General features: G+C 39.6%; 1 protein-coding gene across 1 annotated transcript in view; it reads right to left on the bottom strand.

Annotated features, from left to right (window-relative positions):
* Positions 1-3487: 3487 nt before the first annotated feature.
* The window catches only part of zmat4a (zinc finger, matrin-type 4a), a 97293-nt gene continuing 79050 nt past the window's right edge, over positions 3488-21730 (bottom strand). The window contains exons 6-7 of the mRNA XM_061818310.1: positions 16531-16627; positions 3488-6237 (exon numbers count right to left, since the gene is read on the bottom strand). Coding sequence (XP_061674294.1) covers positions 6213-6237; positions 16531-16627 — 122 coding nt within the window. The 3' untranslated portion in view covers positions 3488-6212. The remainder of the gene's footprint in view (positions 6238-16530; positions 16628-21730) is intronic.

Here is a 21730-nt window from a genome sequence, read left to right as displayed (position 1 = left end):
GGTGAAGAAAGAGCAGAGCTGAAAGGCGGAGCTAATTCCTACCCTCACCTATCGTCACGAGCTGGACAAAGTGGCTGGGGACAGGGAAGTCTGAGCTTTCATGCTAAAGCTGCCATCTAGGGACCCAACCCAGGTAAGCAGGAGAAAATGGACGGTTGGACAGTAAAATTATACACTTTGCCAAGTTCCTGTAAGCAAAAAACATCAGATGTTTGTCCATTTTGTTGCACACAGAGCATACATTTGCTAGGTCAATTGATGGAAGAGAATAGTTTGTACAAAAACAAATAACATAATAGCCTTAAGGGCAGAATTAACAAAGTGGTGGGATGAAGTGAATATCAATTTAATCAGTGCCAGACAACTGCATCAAATATGAATTGCTAATTTCAATAGTGGTTCTGATGCTTCTACAGATAAGCAGCCGCAGCGGCATGTAATTTATTTGCTTATGTGATTAGTCACTCTTAGTCCCTCTTTGATGTAGACTTTATTTAGTGCACCAACTAATCATCTTTAATAATCACAAATTAAAAAATTAATCCCAGTCCCCCATATGTGGAGTTTCCATCTTCTCCATGTGCCTGTGTGGGTTTTCTCTGAGCACTGCGGTTCCTCCCACATTCCAAAAGTAATGGCTGGTAGGTTAGTTGAAGACTTGCCTGGAGGTGTGAATGTGAGTGCAGTAGTTGTTTCTTTATATGTGCCCTGTGACTGGCTGGCAAACAGTTCAGGATGTACCCTGCCTCCTGCCCAAAAATAGCTGTGATAGGCTCCAGCATGCCCGTGACCCTTGTGAGGATAGGGGGCTCAGAGATTGATGGATGTCAAAAACACACAAGGAATTTGTGTCCCGGAAGTGGAGCCATTCTAGCATGACAATAAATGCTAATTTTAACAATGAATTATTTTCTATTAACAATGAATTGCACAGCTGCTAGAATGCCTTGATTTTAAAATATGGGTATAATAAGTAACACAGTATACATACTGTAACTATTTGGCAAAACTAGGTCATGAAAGTTACTATAATATATCCAATGAGTGCATTGAATTACTTTAAAATCAGGTTACGAGTCTTTTCCGCTTGGGATCCTGGCATCTTTCTCCTTGATGACCACTCGCAAACAACCGCACTTTGCAAGGATGCCTGATCTCATCACACACAAGCACAGACAGCCGTTCACCAAAACATAAAAAAGAATTAAATATGATGCTTATAAAAAATTGATGATTGGCTTATGCGCAGGGTGACAGGTTTGCATATATTACTCCGTACCACAAAGATGCAACCGGCAATTGCTTGCCTGTCGTCATGCAACATGCAGCACAACATAATGTAATACATCACGCTCAGCATGCACCCACTAGAAAAGTGTACAGTTTATTAAAATATAAGTGTTGTCATTTTGTTAGAAACAAACATGCATTACGGATGTGTTTATTCAACCAAGAGATCTAAATGAATGTCTTTTCAAGACAATATTTGGAACTGTGCAAGGTAATCTGACAACAGTTCATGTCAGAGATTTCTGTAGGGCAGCAGTTGTAGATTAAACACAGAGGGAAGAATTTATCCACTCTGCAAGGTCTTTTTTTTTGTGTCTCCATCAGGAACCAATTTGCAATTACAATCCTTTTGATAGTGTCTAATAAGATCATTAGAAGATCAGTCACTGATGGCGTCGTGGTTCACAAGCCTGACTTTGGTGCTGGCAGTGTGTGATTGATTCCCGCTCAGTCATGGTGACTGATTGACGACCAGTTCAGGGTGTAGTCCGCCTTTTGCCTGACGTTAGCTGGGATAGGCTCTGGGACTCTTGCGATGCTTGTGAGGTTAAGCGGCTTGGAAAATGGACATTACTAGAAGTTTTGGAGGGGCACATTGAATTCATTTATAGAAGTAGCAATTGAATTTGTTGCTGCCCTTTAAGATCATAAATTATGAGACCTGATGTGTTGTATCATAACCACATGCTTTTTTTTCATTTTCCAGTACATACATTAACAAAGAGAGAAAGGAGTGATTTTTTTTGTTGCATTTTGTTTTGAGTTAATAATTCAAAATGTTTTTACTAGATTTTGTTTGCTCATTAATACATCAAAGACATGTCCGATTAAAGTTTCTTTTATTCATTCCATTGGCTCTTCTTTTAAGAAAAAAATGTCACAGTAATATAGTCAAAGGAGACTCTGTTCCACCCAAAGGAAATTGTGAAACCAAAAATATGATATTAATGTGACATTAAATATGTATTCCCACTATGCATTCTTTCCCAGATAACTTTCAGCCACTTTGTATGCAAAGAGAAAAATCAATTTCCTTCATGAATAGGCATTACTGGCTCTGTGTAACGAGATGGATCAGAGGATGGATTAAAGCTTACGACCCCACAAAAGACTTTATCATAGCTAAATTTAGAATTCAGTAGTAAGTTTCTGCCTTAGTTGGCCTCAGATTGCTTAGAAATGAAACTGATGGATAATGCATTGCATAGAAAGAACAATCTGTTTCATTACTTAATAATTACATAATTATTTTTGTACACCCCCCCCCCACTTTCCCACACACACACGCACCAAAGTGAGATGAGATAAAGAGTGAGATAAAAATCCCAGCACTCACCCCACATTGCTGGTTCTTGAAATAATCATGGTCCTCCTTTTCAAAGGTGCATTCAGAAAAGCAGCAACCCCCACAGATTTCCCCGCCTCAGATGTTCTCCCGGCTGCAGGCGCCCACTCCTCAGAGTTCTTGTCTTACTCACTTTGTCTATTCAAGATGATTCCATCTTTGGAAACCACATTTGTCAATATCCAAATGATACTCACACGCTAGATGTAGTTCAGTCAGTCAGGAGGACAAAACAAGACAAAGCAGTACAGAATATATGCTAAAATGGACCATAGCAGTAATTAATGACAACAAATTGTTGACATGTAAAACTCTTATGAATGATTATTGATGTTGACCTTGCTCAAGAAATTGCCAATGACAAACTTAAAATGACATCCTGAGGCAAAGAGAAATTGAAGAGCCCATTTAAAGGTCAGACCCAACATTTTAAAGTTGATTGTTGAGAAAGGATTAGTTAGAAGCATGTTTAATGATGGCAAAATGATGTAAAAAATGCAATCAGAATCAGGCAATAACATTAAAAGATTCAGAAGACAATATACGTAATATTCTTGACTTTTCTCTTTTTTTTTTTTTTAGCATAGGTAAAACAGCACCTAGCAACACACTTGGGCGTCCTCCATGAGTTAACCCTCCCCCATCATATAATTTCTGTTATTTTTTAAGGTCATGCCACTGCATTTCAATCGGAGTCAAGTCTGCTCTTGACATAGCAAGAACTATTACATTTTTTATCTTTAAATTCTAGAAGTGGATGCTAGCACAGTTTTGGAAGCAACATTTTTTTGCCTCTCAGGATTCACGTAGCCTTGACAATAAAAAGGGCCTGGAGTCTGTTGAGTTGCAAGTGTCTTTTATTTTGTACTTCTCTGACATAATGAAGGATGTTACCCATAGCGCAGGGGGCCAAGTGGGTGAGAGATGTGGATGGTGAGTAATGATTGAATAATACCTCATTAAAAGTAGTTCTTCCTCTGAATGAACAAAGTAGATGACAAAATGCAATAACATGAGTCACACATGCATTTTTTTTTTTTTGCAATAAAAAAACAGTCGTATAGTTAACTTTGTATTGCTGACAAGAATATCTAATTACTGACTGCTTTAGCATTAGACTTTTTTTTTTCTTTTTTACCCCCGCTTTACAAATTCAATTTCAAATGATATCAGCTGCCACTACATGTGATCGTGCAAAATCAAATGCTTAACCAGATGAGTCAAAGCTACATTTTTACTCCACACACCTCTGTGGTTCATATTGCACCTGGAATGACAGTTAAAGAAATGCCTTGTATTGTAAAAGAAATTCCAAAGTGTAAACATTGTGAAGTTGTTCACTTTCATCATTGCAAAACATATTTAATCAAGTTATTGACATTAATGACATTTATAGGAAAAATGCTACATAAGATTGCATCTTCTCCTACTGGTTACTTATTGCATGTCCCCAATGAGTGTGTCCAAAAAATAAGAATACAATGTTGACTTTGTAACATGACTTGTAGTCACGATATCTAGACTTTATTATTTTGTTTTTATTTATTTATAAGGCCCCTTCTCAAACGTGTTATTGCTAAAAAAAAAAAAAAAAAATACATAGCATACAAAACATTTGTGATAGCTTTATGATGTTGTCAGAGATCGAAGCGGACATATGTAGAGATGGCCCCATCCATTTTGGCCATTCATTGTCCAAAAACCAACCCCGCTGACCCACTCCCAGATGGGGATTTTGTTCTTATATTTCAGCTGGGGAAGGTAGCATAATTACAAGTGTCCAAATTCATTTTGGTTGCAATTCTGTGATGTTAAGCAACGGTAAGCTTTTTACATTGCACATGGCCCATCTTGGAATGGGTTAAAAAAAACAACAACAGAATTACTTTAGTGCATGAACGCAAAGCAAAATATTATTTTTAATAAACAACAAAAATATGGACAATACTTAATGTGTTGAGTTTATGAAAAGCAACAAATTGATTTTTCATGTTAAACATATTTATAAGAGGTTTTATTATTGATGGGGTCAATTTTGGGGGTACACACTATACTTGGGAGCTTGTTGTGCACGAGAAATCATGGAAGTTGGTTGGTCCACTAAACATGTTTCATCAGGACATTCTGCAAGTCCCTTTAGTCAAATGAGAGGTTTTAAAATCGAACCCTTCCACTTCAACAGCTACTTAGAGTACCAGCATCTCCCCAAGATGAATACAACACTTAACTGAAGGCATATTGACCAGAGGAATCGTCACAAAGCTCAATTCCTTTAACACGATATGCAAAGTAGTGTATGACAAAGTTTCACAAGAAAAAAAAAAGAGCTTAAGAAATATCAGAATTTTGTTTCCTGCTATAATTTTAGCAAAACAACAAAGTTGTGACCGTGTGTCCTTCCATTTTTCCTACTGATAACCTCTCACGATCCCAGCCGACTTTGGGCAAACACCATGTGTCAAGTACGTTCTCCTGGACTGCATGTCGGTAGCCGATCGCAGGGTACATGTAGACAATCAAGCATTCACACTCATATTTAGACCGAACGAAAATCTAGCCTTCAATTAACCTCAAAGGCAGTTTTTGGAATGTGGGAATAAGCCAGAATATTAAAAAACAAAACAAAAAAAACACAAACACAGGCACACAGAAACACTGAATGCGTGAACTCCTTCTTAGTTATTTTTGCATCACTTTTGGAATGTAATGCAAATTAGTGTACTTTGAACCAAAGACAAAGTGCTGGTACAAACATAATTTCAGACACTGACCATGTCTCGTATGACCAAATCACAGTGGAACTCTGTTTCCAAAAATGATTGAAGAGCACTCGTGTGGGATGGGTCAGAATCTACACACATTATATCCTTAAATATTTTTATTGTAGAGCATCATTCATATTTTTTTTCCCCAATCTGGATCGTATCGTTTTAAACTAGGTAGAGTACCCTTAATTCCATTAATCTCTGGACAACTTTACTTTTCCTTGACTTGCATAAAAAGCATAGAACGCAACCACAATTTACACAATTATTCCAAAGTTCTTGTTCTTGTGAACATGAAAAATAGTTCATAAATATGACAACAATAATACAAATAAATCATGAAATAATTATGTATAATTTACAACTGAAAATATGTAGTTCATGATCAAGAAGTCTAAGGTAGTAGAGCATATTGTTGTAATGCAAACAGGACATCGTAATTAAATTCATCCATCAATCAACTGATTTTAATTGTGTTTGACTAGCAGGAAAAATTGAAGAGCTTAAATAGTTCAATAAAAGTGGCCAGATAATGCAAAGATCATTTTCACTTTTTTGTAAAATTTGGTCGCCACCACCCTCCATCTTTGTGGTGATATACGTACAGTAGCTAATGCAGTGTTACAAGGAAGAAAGAACACCCCCCCCCAAAAAAAAAAAAAATCTTTCATTTTCAAGTCCAGGCCAAACTCATGATGAAAGACAGATGAAGGAATGAAGAGAGTCTGCAAAAAGAGGCAGAAAACAAGCAGGGCAAGCTGACCACAGCTTGTCCGACATCAATCCAGTTGAGTGGGTTGGTCTCTTGATCACTAGACGCAGATCTGATTCTTCAGACTGTTGGAGGAACAGAGAGAAAGGAAAATTAAAGATATCTTCAGCGATTCAATGATCACTATTACTAATGTGATATGGAATATAAAATATGTATTCATTAATTAATAAATAATATAGGATCACTTATATTTATAGTGAAGAAAACAAGTATTTGAACACCCTGCTATATTGTTCTCCCACTTGTAAATCATGAAGGGGTCTGAAATTTTCATCGTAGGTGTATATCCACTGTGAGAGAGATAATCTGAAAAGGAAAATCAAAAATCACAATGTATGATTTTTAACGATTTATTTGTGTGATACAGCTGCAAATAAGTATTTGAACACCTGTCCATCAGCTAGAATTCTGACCATCAAAGACCTGTTAGTCCGCCTTTAAAAGTCTACCTCCACTCCATGTATTATCCTGAATCAGATGCACCTGTGTGTGGTCATTAACTGCATAAAGAAACCTGTCCACCCCGTACAATCAGTAAGACTCAAACCTAAAACCCAAACCAAAACCCAAGACCAAAGAGCTGTCCAAAGACACCAGAGACAAAATTGTACAACTCCACAAGGCAGGAAAGGGTTACGGAAAAATTGCCAAGCAGCTTGGTGAAAAAGGGTCCACTGTTGGAGCAATCATTAAGAAATTTAAGAAGCTAAACATGATGCTCAATCTCAATCAGAGTGGAGCCCCATGGAAGATATCACTTTATGGGGTCTCAATGATCTTTAGAAAGGTGAGGAATCAGCCAAGGACTACACGACAGGACTTGGTCAATAACCTGAAAAGAGCTGGGACCACCCTTTCCAAGTTTAATACACAAAGACGTCATGGTTTGAAATCATGCATGGCACGAGAGGTTGCCCTGCTTAAACCAACACATGTCAAGGCCCGTCTTAAGTTTTCCAATGACCATTTGGATTATACAAAGGAGTCATGGGAGAAGGTTTTTTTGGTCAGATGAGACCAAAATTGAACTTTTTGGTCATAATTCCACTAACTGTGTTTGGAGGAAGACGAATGATGAGTTGCATCCCAAGAACACTATCCCTGGGGGTGGTAGCATCATGCTTTGGGGGTGTTTTTCTGCACGTGGAAAGGGACGACTGCATTGTATTAAGGAGAACCTGACTGCGGCCATGTATTGGGACATATTGGGGAACAACCTCTTTTCCTCAGTCAGAGCATTGAAGATGGGTCGTGGCTGGGTCTTTCAACATGACAATGACCCGAACCAAACAACCAGGAAAACAAAGGAGTGGCTCCGTAAGAAGCAGATCAAGGTTCTGGCGTGGCCTAGCCAGTCTCTAGATCTAAACCCAATAGAAAATCTTTGGAGGGAACTGAAACTCCGTGTTTCTCATTGACACACCAGAAACCTGTCTGGTCTAGAGACGATCTGTGTGGAGGAGTGGGCCAAAATCCCTCCTGCAGTGTGTGCAAACTTGGTGAACAACTACAGGAAACGTTTGACCTCTGTAATTGCAAACAAAGGCTACTGTACCAAATATTATCATTGGTTTTCTCAGGCGTTCAAATATTTACTTATTTACAGCTATATCACACAAATAAATAGTTAAAAAAGCAAACATTGTGATTTCTGGATTTTTCTTTTTAGATTATCTCTCTCACAGTGGACATGCACCTACGATGAAAATGTCAGACCCCACCATGATTTCTAAGTGAGAGAACTTGCAATATAGCAGGGTGTTCAAATACTTATTTTCTTCACTGTACATTAAGTTTGTTGTACCTCACATTTCACCCACAAATGTTTACATGTATAAATACATACACAGGGACTAATTTATAATGTGTCTATTAAAGTTCACATAAAATAAATAAATAAACTCAATCTCTATCTACTGTCCATGGATGAAAAAAAAATAGTTGCAGTCTGCCAAACAAAATGGCAGAGCAATATTTGGAACTAGAGAGGTCTGAGGAAAGTAATTTCTAGGAAAGATGGACCGAGAGGTTTCTCATACACAAATACTTCACTTGAAAATAAAGTTGGGATCACACCAATTATTTTCATTTGTGTGCTTTATGTACAATAAACCACATCTTCCCGTTTGGGTGAACAAATGACAGTGGGCTCCTAATGACACACTGCCAACTGTGTGTATCTCCTGAGTTCCAAATCAATAACACTGTTTATTATATTTTTAAATAGGGCTGCATGTCGTTTCCAAATGATAAAAAAACCCAAGTTTAATTTGTAAATTTGATGAAAAGTTTTTATATTAATATGGCCCTAATGACATTCATTCATCTTCTTAGCCGCTTTTCCAAACAAGGGTCGTGGGAGCGCTGGAGCCTATTCCAGCAGTCATCGGGCATATCGAAGTCACTCTTGTGATCTTATTCTTTCCACTGCATGTTGACTACAAGTACTACTGTATGGACTTTAGAAGTATTACCGACAGGATCCTGCAACCGCTCCGAGTGTCGCTCAGGTCTAACTTGTAATGAATCAAATCTACCTGTCTATCTGCCGTCCACAGCCTTAGCAACTCCAAATGCATGCCCAACCATTCTTTTGCGTCTCTAGCTGCTGGCTAGGAGACAAATGTGACAGCATCATAGCTTAGGCCACCGGTCTTGAGAGATATTTGCAGTGAGGTTCAGGCAGACTAACTGCAGAACGTTACCACTGCACTCAATCCCCTGTGATCTTATTTGAATATTAAATGGATAATATATATGAGTTAAAACATTAGTGGACCTCGTGATCATCAACGTTGCCCATCTTTAACTCTCCAGCTTTGATCACTGACTTAGAATCCAAACAGTAACGACACATGACTTGAATGGAACTGTTTGCGACCACCACTGTTATCCATCCATCCATCCATCCATCCATCCATCATCCATCCATCCATCCATCCATCCATCCATCCATCCATCATCCATCCATCCATCCATCCATCCATCCATCCATCCATCCATCCATCCATCCATCCATCCATCCATCCATCCATCCATCCATCCATCCATCCATCCATTTTCTTATCGCTCATCACCACAAGGGTAACGGGAGTGTTGTTGTCTATCCCAGCTGTCAAGAGGCAGGTACACCCTGAACTGGTTGCCATTAATCGTAGGGCACATAGAGAAACACAGCCACATTCACAATCACACCTAGGGGTAAGTTAGAGTCACCAATGAATGCATGCTTTTGCGATTTGGGAGGAAACCGGAGTGCCTGGAGAAAACCAACGCAGGCATGGGGAGAACATGCAAACTCCATAGAGGTGGGATTGGGATTTGTCATGCATGACATGTCAAGTGGAGGGGGCGAGGAATTTTTATCATTGAACTACTAGCTAACCTACCCTGGAATTATCATAAATATTGAAAGTTTGGATGTTTTTTTTTGGGTGTGAGGTTAAATAATGAGTACCTACTTACAGATTGATTTCCACTGATACACAAGGGGTTTGTCATCTCAGTGTAGTACTTATTGCCTCACTAATTAATATCTATGATCTTTTAAAAGAGTCGTGTTGGATGACTTGACACAGGCGCTTGCTTTTAAAGGCTTTCTGTGTGGCGATGGTGTCATGTGACTTGGGGCGGACTTTGATGTGCATGGTTGGTGGGGCCACGTTCCTACCATTGTAATCAATGACTGATAAATTCTCAATTTTTCATCATAGTAAATTTGGGTCTCCAGCTATTGTGTTCATGTGAGAGTGCAACTGTATATTTACCTGGCTAACCCTTCCTAAAGTCCCCACGGTGGAAACACAGCTGATAAATGTTCTATTGTCACCCAAACTGAAATTGTAATGCTGGTAAATGTTTCATAATGTTGAGCAATAAAATACATATAAAATACATAAAACCAAATTGTTGGCGAAACATGATCATTCAAACACCATCAGTCCTTTAAATAGAGGCATTTCATTTTTATAACTGCTGTAGTCCAAGGTAAGGCAAGGACATTCTTTCTTTTACCCATACAGTTTTATTGTTAGTATTGCACCAATATTTCTATGTAAATTTTCACAATGAGCTGAGCAGAATGAGTTAAACATTCACAAAATGGTGTCCATCCGTCCATTTTCTTTTCCTGCTTATCCTCATGAGGGTGGCAGGAAGTGCTTAAGCCTATCCCAGCTGTCAACGGGCAGGAGGCAGGGTACACCCTGAACTGGTTGCCAGCCAATCACAGGACAAACAGCCACACTCACAATCACACCTAGGGTCAATTTAGAGTGTCAAATTAATGTTGCATGATTTTGGGACGTGGGAGGAATGGAGTGCCCGGGGAAAACCCAGGCAGGCACGAGGAGAACATACAAACTCCACACAGGATTGTACCCGGGTCTTCAGAACTTTACCAGCTGAGTATGTACAAGTTTCTAAAACTGAGGAAATATACAAATTACAGCCAACATTGAAGATTGACTCAGGTTTTTGTTTACTAATTTATCTTTTTCTTTGTTTCTCATAGGCCGTGCAGGACTGAGTTGAGCAAGGAGGCATCTGTGGCCGGGAGCTGTTCTAATCAGCTCCCCTCCTTAAGCTTTGCTGTCACACTAGGAAGATGTCACATCGGTCTTTTGTCTCCGTTGGTTGTTCAGATGCATTCTGTCTCTCTTTTATTTTGGATTCTGATCTTAGGTGGATCCTTTATTTTGCGCTCTTTGTTTCTGCTAGGGTGGAACACTGTTGACTGTTAGAGTGTCTGCCTCACAGTTCTGATGTCCGGGGTTCAAATCCCAGCCCTGACTGTGTGGAGTTTGTATGTTATCCCTGTGCCTGTGTGGGTTTTCTCCTGGTACTCCAGTTTCCTTCCACATCCCCAAAATATGTGTGGTAGGTTGTTTGAGAACAAAATTTCCCATAGGTGTCAATCTGAGTCTGAATGGTTGTTTATGTGTGCCCTGCGATTGGCTGGCAACCTGTTCAGTGTCTCCCCCGCCTCCTGGCTGAAGTTAGCTGGGATAGGCTCCGGCACTCCTATGACCCTTGTGAGGATACGTGGCTGAGAAAATGGATCTGTCCAATGAGTCAGGTCATTACAGGGTTGTGTATGAGCAGTACTAAGATTTACACATGTATTTTCAAATACCCTTTAATCAGAATCAGAATCAGCTTTAATGGCCAAATGTGTAAAAACACCCTGGTATGGCATTCAGAACAAAGAACAAGAGACCTTTCTGACGTGCAAGATGTAAAATCTATGTCGATAAGTGTGTTAAGAATGTCAATTGTGCAAAGGGAGCAGTTTAAAGTGATGAATCTTGTCACTTTCCAACTAAGTTTCATGTGGCAACCTTGTTCATCTCTATACTATATCTTGAAAATTACAGGATTACATGTAAACTTTTTTACTAGCTGTCTGAGCCATGTGTAATTTTTGGATTCTGTCTCACCAATGAAGAATCACTGGCCAAAAGGATTGTAACCTCCTAATCGTAGCTCTTTTCCTACTCCAAATTTACTCGCTTGTGAAGTTGCTATGAATAACTGATGTAATTGGGGTAATCACGTCACAAGCTTGGTGTTTCCTGTGTGCATAAATATACGACCATTATGACAAGAAAAAGATGCCACGTGTCTGCAACGGTTAAAATAAGACTGATGAAAAAGATGCCACAGAAGCGTTGGTTTGATTTCTACATTCTCCCTTTTGTAGAAATGTTCTCATAATAGGTATAGAAAACCACCTGGGTCCAGATCTCTAATGCAATCTAGCTATTGGGGACATCTAATATCATATGCATCCACTGGGGAGATATTCAAGGTAAATGGTTGGAAAAATTGCATTTCCAAAACCAGAAAATTATTAGCTCTATACATGTGTCAACATTTCCTTTTAGTCTATTTTACCAGTGTCCTAGCTACACCAGATATCAGCATGCTCTACAAGCATTAATTATCCATCTGGCAGTCTCAATGCCGCTTCAGTCATCATGCCGGAGTATTTTTCCAATCAATCACTTGCTCAACCATACATCCACCTCCTCATTAAGGGGCTGAGAGAAATGAAAGACTGACAAGACACTGAGACAAGTACATGATGGGCAATGGCTCAAGCGTTTGGAACCATGAGAGAGGGAAACGGATCAGGTGACAGGGAGAATAAGTCGATGGAAAAATAGGAAACTCAAGAGAGGTGCATTCATAGTTTCTGTGATGGTTCAAGCAGGTCGCTTACTGTAGTAACTCATAAGCTCCCAGTCACTTGTCTTATTGGGGTGGGGGGTCATTTGGTACTATTTAAATCCCATTAATTCATTAATGAGATTATCCCATTAATTCCCATTGCACAAAGTACATAAAACTGATGCATATCAATATAGTTTGGTTTCACGGGACAGACCAAGATTTTGCAACTATAGAACATTTTTATTATTTCTCATTTTTTTTCACAGTGGAAAATGAAATTCATCAGCAACAGGTGAATCATCACCAACGTGGCTGTTTCAGTACTTGTATGAAGATGGTTTTGAGGTATTTTATGCAAGTATAATATTAAAGTCCAAATTGTTGTATTGTAACACCACGATTGGTGCATTTATGTTTATATTTTTAATGAATATAAAGCACTTTGTGTTGTATTTGTTGTTTTCACTTACAAATAAAGTTTGATAAAGTTCTCTGGTGTTTCCCCTTTTATTGCATTGGGTTCCTCAATTTTGGTTTTTGGTTTCAGTCAAGAATTCTCACGTCAGATACACTACTCACAAGTGATCACAATCTAAGAGCATTTGGCTTTAACCTGCACGGGTCAACTCGATTTGACTTTCTATATACTTTGAAGATACATGTCCACCTGTTCAATGTTTCAGTAATTTTCATAAAATTTTCTTTTGGCTCTCAAGGAGCAAACCACAAAAGTGTCTTAAAGCATAAACTAATAAATTTTCTAGGCCAATTAAAATATCATCATGAGGTTGCAACATAGAAACAAAGAGAATTACAGAAAGTCAGAAAAATGAACATCCTTAGAAACAAATGTATTGGTTGATTCATGGATCAAATACTCATTATTAGACAACAGCTAGTTGTGAAAAAAAGCGCAGGCATTTTGAACATTTTGACTTGGATTCAAAATTTTAGACAGGCTCAAATTAAGTTCACCTTGGAAAGGTTACAGTGCATTTTCGAGTCATTCAAAAAATTGTACTTGGAAGGCGAACAACCCCAGATTTTTGTGAGAACTGTATATACACTTGATACTACTTTCTGTTTGACGGATGGATGTATTGTTTCAATTACAATTGCTTTAACATTTACAGTACCTCTGTTAACGATAAAGGGCAACATAAATATAAGATATGGACGATGTACTGTATCTGTCTTAATTTACATGAAGCAAATGAGGTAATAAGACCAGACAGTCAATTGTGGATTACATCAGCGGAAAATCAGGCTGGTTGTGCAGGTAGTGATGGGCTCGGGAATTTACATGTGGCTTGAATCCCCTCTGAGAGCCTAATCCGGATAAGGTACTGTTGGTGCATCTCTGTGCATGTACTGCATGTGTGATTCTGTGTGAAAGGGACTGCAACAGCAGATGTGCATGGAAACCCAATGGCTCCGACTAGCAGCGCAGGCATGCATGAATAAAGCAAGGAGCTGTTACGTGGTATGTTGTGTTTTCTGATGCCAGCATCCCTATGGACGTGCGACAAAAAACTGCCTCACACGAGGAATTCATTCCTGAAAAAATAAGTCATATAGCATCTGTAGTATCCACTCACAAAAGTTATCAAATTAAAAATTACAAAATGGGGGTTAAATCCCTTGCTTTTAGGACATTTTGATATTCGCTGTGTTTACGTGAAGACTTTTTTGTGTCATTCTGATCTAAACAAGAGGTCTAGTAAACTGTTACACGTAGCGTGATGTATTTTGAGCTGGTGAATACTTCTGCATTACATTTAACAGCTGAACAGTCATTTTACAGGCGAGCAAACTGTAGATCCATGAAGACAAGTGATTTATCAAGATGGTGGCCCGTTGTCTATGCAGCACAAAAGTTGCAATGTTTTACATTTTCAGTAACGCAGGAGGTCAATAAACATGAGTTATAAGTACCGATAGTTAAAATCAAGCTCTCTGTCACTGACCAGATGTGTAAGACACTGCCATACGTTCAAGTGTATAATGACCAGATCATTTGATTGGGTCTGTTAATTTTGAACGAGGTGTTTATAGGAAGCATTTTTATCTGGTTTGGCCTCCTAACCTGATTCTCCGTGGAAACCGGGACATTTTATCTAGCAACAAATGCCAAATAAAGCATAGGAAAAAAATGTGCAAAGTTTCAAACAGAGATTGAAATCTGGATCTCTTGACTGTGAAGCTGACATGCTTATAAGAACCACTTATTCCACAATATTGCTACATATATATCTACAGAATAAAGTTCATAATTTGCCTAGGTACACAAATAAAGCGTTACAACAGAAGCATTGTACATTAGGAGGGCATATTTAGAAAGACTCCATTTTCCCACAATGGCCTAAAAGCTGCAAACTCGTATTTCATAGCTTTTTTTTTGTTGACGTGGATGTGAAGACGGAACTTAGCACATTTTTTTTATTGTCAATATTCAGGCCACACGGTGGGTCAGCTGGAAAGCGTTGGCCTCACGGTTCTGAGGTCCCGGGTTCAAATTCGGGCACGGTCAGTGTGAAGTTTGCATGTTCTCCCTGTGCCTGCATAGCTTTTCTTCAGGCACTCCGGTTTCAAATTCAGTTGTTGAATTTGAGAAATGACAGAAAACTACAAGCCATTTGATGGAGGTCGTTCACCTCCGTCATAAAATCACGTGACTCACCAAATCGCCGGTCAAAAAAAACATAGTTACAAGTTAATTCCAATGATACGAAACGAAAATACTTTTTATAGCATGGCACCCAGAGTTTTGTCTGATACAGTTAAACATTTAGAAGGTGATAATAAACGACGGTACATGAAAAAATTAAGAGACACTTGGGATAGAGGACCCATATTTAATACCGGCGTCGATGTTTTCGCCGATAAGAAAGTGGACTGTTAATTCGCTTCCGCTTGTCTTGGACAACTGGATTTACACGTGTATCTGGTGAGTAAGTGGTCCAGATTTACACAGAAAAGTTTGAAATTGTATACATTTCTCGATGCATACAAATACTTTGTTGCTTGATCTGTTCTCAATCAGGAATAAATCAAGTAAAGTGATGGAACCACATAGATTTTTTCAATCCAAATACCAATATTTAAATAAATGACCCCTGGTTTTACACAAACTCGCATTCATCAACTATGACTGGGAAAACAAATTTAGGACAGGGAGACGTCTCCTCCATACACGGAAGGGTATCGCTGCCACATGTAAACCTCTCTGCGACAGATGGTTTATTTTCTTTTTTTAAATACGCATTCTTCTCAAATGAGTCAACTTTGCAATATAAACATTTCTTGGTAATTTGAGATTAAGATCGATACACAGGCGTGGGTATTTGGTTGGGTACCATCCATCACGTTTAATTGCCGAAATCCATCGATCTTTTCTGGTCTTTTCAGCTGGTATGCTATAGAATGATCTCTTTGAATATCTGTCTCGTCAGTTGTGACAACCAAAGACACAACAGGTCTCGGGTATTGTAAATATTCTCCTCTGGTCTTGTACCCCACAATGTCGAGCAGCTCTGTTTGACCGGCAATATGGTGCCATGAAAATGGTCACGTCACGTGCACGACCTCTATATTGGATGTTTGAACACTTCACCTTTTTTCTGGATGTTATTACTGTATTGTGTTGGATTTTGGTCATGAGATGTCAGCTTGAAAGTAGTTGTACATTAACTGCCACGCGAAGACTGAATCAAATTAGACTATAAAAATATTTGTGTCTAATTTGAAATTGACTTGTGCTCAGAAAATGGTAAAACTTTGAACAACTCATTGTTAAACTGTGTGGAGTCAATAAACAGTTCTATGAATAATACACCTTTTTGACTGAGTTTTGACCAAAAGGAAATGCTTGATTCACAGTTTTGGGTCATTATCTGTAATGAGACCAGGGTGCCCCGAGCAAAATAAACCCAAAATTTCAGTCTCAGCACCGCCTAGTCCCACAATATTCTCATGATTTATGCATGCAATGTGAAATGCACTGTATTTAAAATTCACAGGGCTTCTTGAGGTGCAGGGAATTTCAAGGACACAGATGGAAGCAACAACATTTTTCATGCCAAAAAGAGAAGTAGCATTTTGCATTACGTACATGAACATCAATTCTTAAAATGTGCAAATTAACTCTACTTCTGGAGTCCACAGTTGCGTGATCAACTTACTTGTTTTGGTGCTTTGAGCCTTGCAGATGTGCGTGGTACTGTGCCACCGAGTTCAATGTCACGCTGCAGACTTCACAGGTATAGCTTCGTTTCAGACCTGGAAGTACACAAACACATTAAAACCACTTTACAGAAAGTTCTGTTACTTCATTTGCTGTGTGTGTGTGTGTAAAACACTGTAAATCACCTTAGGGTGATTTCCTAAAGGTTTTTGCAAACTATTTCACTCACACAGATGAAGAAGCAGAATTACTAATCATAAAGCACTAGGATTGCGTCTGTTAAGGGCCCAATAATGCTGCACTGCGCAGTTTGCATTGTTTGGGAGGAGTACTATAATTTCTCGAGTATAATGTATCCTGAAGTATAATGCGCACCCCCAAAGTTGACCTAAAAACGTCGGGGAAAAACCTTCTACCAATGTACAATGCGCACCATCTCAATTTGCTGCTACCCATATGCTCAAAATATTAAGAAACATCTGTATTTATATTTTGTTGGGTTTGTACTTGTTTTTCAAAAAACTGTCCGCAAAGCAATCATTAATAATAATCATTGTGCATGTGTTGATGTAGCGGTAATATGTAACTCGGGACAGGCCACATGACATGCTTGTCCTGCTCCCTGTAATTGTCAGAATAGAATCATTCAAACAACTTAAATACTGTAAATGCTCAATCATGGAAAAACATTTTATTAATACTGTTGATAAGACATATTACAGTCTTAAATAAACTATTCAATGCTGTTTAACATAAATTTTTTTTGCATTAAATATTTATGCATAAAATGTTTCTGTATTGTGCAGTTTATCCACGACAATACACATCCATGGGCAAGACTTCAAAAGAAGGATCTGACTCATCTCCAATCTGAAAAATATCCTTCGTAGCTACTTTTGGTGAATCACTGTCAAACTCATCGATGACTTGGTACAGTTACGGTGCTTCATCCATTGAATCATGAACAGTGATCCTATTTTGTTCCCACAGCATGTCATCCTCTGTGTTATCCATGGCGTTTGTGAGGAAACACTTGTTGAATCCCAAGAGTTTTTGTTCCACAGCACAGCTTCTCGCCCTCCATTCAGCTCCAATCTGTAGTAGCTTTCATTATGGCGTCAGGTGGCCATCAAAACAATGTGAGCTCAAAATACGTAGAAACGAGTGTAATGGGCACATTTTAAAAAAGCGAGTATTTTAATTGTCTGTGCCCTCCCGTTTTTTTTAATGTGCCCATTACACTCGTTTCTACGTATTTTGAGCTTACGCTATATTCATACTGACCTCAAGCCATTGAGCTCTTGTTGTTTTGGACTCCCGTGCTACTTCCGGGTTGGCGGCGTCATTGGCACAAGTGATAACACATTTCTTTTAAAAACAGCTGCACAAAAGGCCGTTGTAGTCGACATTTTTTGTCTTGGTTTGAGTTAAAACAAACTCACAAGCAGTGGTTTCTGATCTTTGGTGGAGTAGAAACAAACATGGTACGCTAACGGTTGTGCAAGCTCCCCGAGGAGGTCTGAGGGCTCAGGTTGGGGGCGCACATTTCCGTAATATATATAAATGTGTAACATAAGACATCGAATATCATATAGAAATGTATATATATACTTTTTGACCCACCCTATGTACCTATATACGACTATTCAGTGTGATAGTAGTTTTTACTTTTCATCCATACCTAAGTATAATGCCTTTGTGAAAATATTTTGGTAAACATTTCCGCATTATTTTCGAGAAATTACAGTAAATGCAAATACTTAAATATGCAATGTGCCATATGATTTTTCAAACCTAAGACTGATTCCATTGGTCCATTTTTTGCCATTGCTGTCTGTGTTTAGTTTTTCTTTTTTCAGTTTCTGGGTTTGGTGGACAGGTGGAGTTTCCTGGACACAGATGGTCTTCATAAGTGACCTACCAAGTTCTGACCAAACAGCAGATTCAGGAGGAGCAATACGGTTTTTGTCCTGGATGTGGAACAGTGGACCAGCTATTCACCCTTGGCAGGGTCCTTGAGGGTGCATGGACGTTCGCCCAACCAGTCTACATGAGTTTTGTGAACTTGGAGAAGACGTTTGACCATGTCCATCAGGGTGTCCCGTGGGGAGTGTTTTGGGGTACAGAACCCTAAACATGGGCTGTTCCGTCCCTGCATGCCCGGTGTCAGATTTTGGTCAGCGTTCCGGCAGTCAGTTGCACCCATCTCCAGTGAGGGTTGGACACCGCCAAGGCTGCTCTTTGTCACTGATTCTGTTCATAACGTTTACAGACAGAGGTTGTAGACACAGCTGAGGCATGAGATCCTTAAAGAGGACCTGGTTCTCAAAAATCTAATTTCTCAGTCAGAAAAGGTGGTGTGCGCTCTCTAGGTCAGGGATGAGATCCTTCCCCTAGTGGAGTAGTTCAAATATATTGGGGTCTTGTTCATGAGTGAGGGAAGAATGGAACCTTAGAGCTATAGGAGGATCGTTCCAGCATCTGCAATAATGCAGACTTTGTCTCGGTTCATTGTGGTGTAGAAGGAGCTAAGACGAATGGTGAAGCTCACTTTTTACATTCCGTTATATAACGTTCTACGATCCTACCCTCACCTATGGTCATGAGCCGTGGGCCATGACCGAAACAACAAGATCCTGTATATAAGCAGTCAAAATGAATTTCCTCCACAAGGTGTCCAAGCTCTCAATTAGAGATAGTGGGAGAAGCTTCATGATCTGGGAAGGACTCCTAGTAGAGCCGCTGTTCCTTCGCATTGAGAGGAGCCAGATGATGTGGCTCAGGCATCTGTTTGTGATGCGTTCTAGACACCTCCCTGGTGAGGTGTTCGGGGTGTGTCCCACCAGGAAGAGACCTTGGGGATACCCCAGGATACCCTGGAGGGACTATTTCTTGCTTAGGAACATCTCAGGATACCCTCAGAAGAGCAAGAGGAAGTTGTGGAGAGAGAAGTCTAGGCTTCACTGCTAAAGTTACTACCCCCACGCACTGACCATGGATAACCATAAGAAAATGGATGGATGGAAATCCGACCCGGGTTGAATCATCATTAGAAGCAGTGTATAAAAATATATACAGTGTGTTTTTAAGTCCGATCTTATAATGCTGACCTACTTTTTTTTACTGTTTGTTGGCCACATCTATTCTCCATATATCAGTGCAGTGGGTAAAGGGGTGATAATTGCATGGATTGTGCATTGAGCATTGTTGAGGGTCACTTTTATGAGCTGCGCTATTCGCAGTTTCCTTTTATCACCTACATTGTGACTGGGTGCCATAAAGAAGGGCTTGCCAAACAGCTATTATAAAAATAGCAGGTTCCAGAGAATTGTACATGACAAGCGGTCACACAACAAAACAGCTACAAATGTGAAAAGGAAATGTATAAAGGTAGATACGTGAGCTGTGTTCCTACGACGATGCTGAGTTAATTCCCTTGTGTTGATTTTGATGGAAAGTCAGTCCCACGTAGGCATGTCTGTTAGCCAAATCTAATCTTCATGCTCTATATCTATGACAACGTCGGCAACCTGGAAATATATAGCACAGTCTCCAATAGTAATACATAATGGGGCTGGGAGTCCATGCTATGGTGTCCTGAGGAGTCTCTCTATATCAGTCCATCCATTTTCTGAGCCACTTAACCTCACAAGAGTCGCAGGAGTGCTGGAGCCGATCCCAGGTATCATCAGGGAGGAGGTAATAATTAATGCATATTTTTGTGATGTCGGAGGAAACCCGGAGAAATCTCACGCAGGCAGAGGGAAAACATGCAAACTCCAGACAGGCGGGACCAGGGTTTGAACCCGGGTCCTCAGAACAGACGCCAACGCTCTACCCAGGTCCTCCACCGTGCTGCCAAATCTCTCTATAATATAGATAATATGACATTTATCACATATTAAAGTTTCATGACTAAAGCATTTTATTTCTGTGTTACTTATGATTCTGTGTACATACTTCATTCAGATATTTTTACATGATATTTTAATTCTGAGTGGAAAATCTGGATGGACCACATGTTCTTTTTCCCATTAGGTTTACACAGCTGGTTCACTTTCTTGGGAAAGTGTTTTGTTTTAGAACTTAAGCAAAGCTGTGGAGCATTCTGTGGTGTTATTCAGGCTGAAATCATCCTAGGGGACACTCCCAAAAAAGATGCTCAGACAACAACCTTGAAGTAATGGAGCACTCGTCTCTCTGGCAAGGTAATGGATGAAAGTGAGATCACCAGCTGGAATTACAGACTCCAAGTTTTATTTTCTCTTTCAATGTCAGCCACGTATTCATCCATCGACTTTGCGTAATGCTTTCCCCACTTGGGTTGCAATTTGCAATTTGTAAAAAGGAAGTTCAACCAGCAGATTAGAGTAGATTGTTTGTTTCATTCCGTTCCATGTTTTACACTGCTTAGCCTCTATATGATCACAGGTGTGTTGGAGTCAATCACCAGTGACTCTGGGCGAGAGGGAGGGTATACCCTGAACTGGTCGCCAGCCAATCACAGGGCACATAGAAACAAACAACCATACACATTCACATTCACACCTATGGGCAATATAGAGTCTTCATTTAACCTAGCATGCTTGTTTTTGGGAAGTGGGAGGAAACCAGAGTACCGGTACCCGAAGAAAACCCACACAGGCACGGAACATGCAGACCACAGATGTGGGGTCACGATTTAAACACTGGTTCTTGAAACTGTGAGGCAGATGTGCTCACCAGTCTTTGACCGTGCTGCTAACCATGTATTGTTTTAATTGAAAAACATTTTAGTATTGGGAATGGCCTGGTTCATAAATGACCATCTTTTAAAAAGCACATTCCTGTATTTTTCCAGGTACATGCATATAATCCAAATAGATCTAGACCGCAAAGCCTTACTTTACTTTGAGATCGCATCTGTTCATTTACAGTAGATGTCTGTGTCTTTATGTTTACCAGTTTTGTCCTACAATACAAACACTGATGTGAGGCATTGCACTGAAGACAGTAACACCAAAATGTATGTTCTGCCAAACATAGGAGAACACTGTAATTGATTTCCATTATTTTTGCTGTGGAATCAAAGTATTTTCTTGGCCATCCAGGCCACCAAACGCGAGGCGTCCGGGTCATGCTGCTGACCTGTCCAAATCAAACACCAGGATCCCCACGGGGCAATTCGGGCGGACGACCTCGGTGAGGAACCAAACGGA

The sequence above is a fragment of the Syngnathoides biaculeatus genome, chromosome 4 (assembly GCF_019802595.1).
Source record: "Syngnathoides biaculeatus isolate LvHL_M chromosome 4, ASM1980259v1, whole genome shotgun sequence".
NCBI lineage: Eukaryota > Metazoa > Chordata > Actinopteri > Syngnathiformes > Syngnathidae > Syngnathoides > Syngnathoides biaculeatus.
This window is presented reverse-complemented; position numbering and strand designations above follow the sequence as displayed.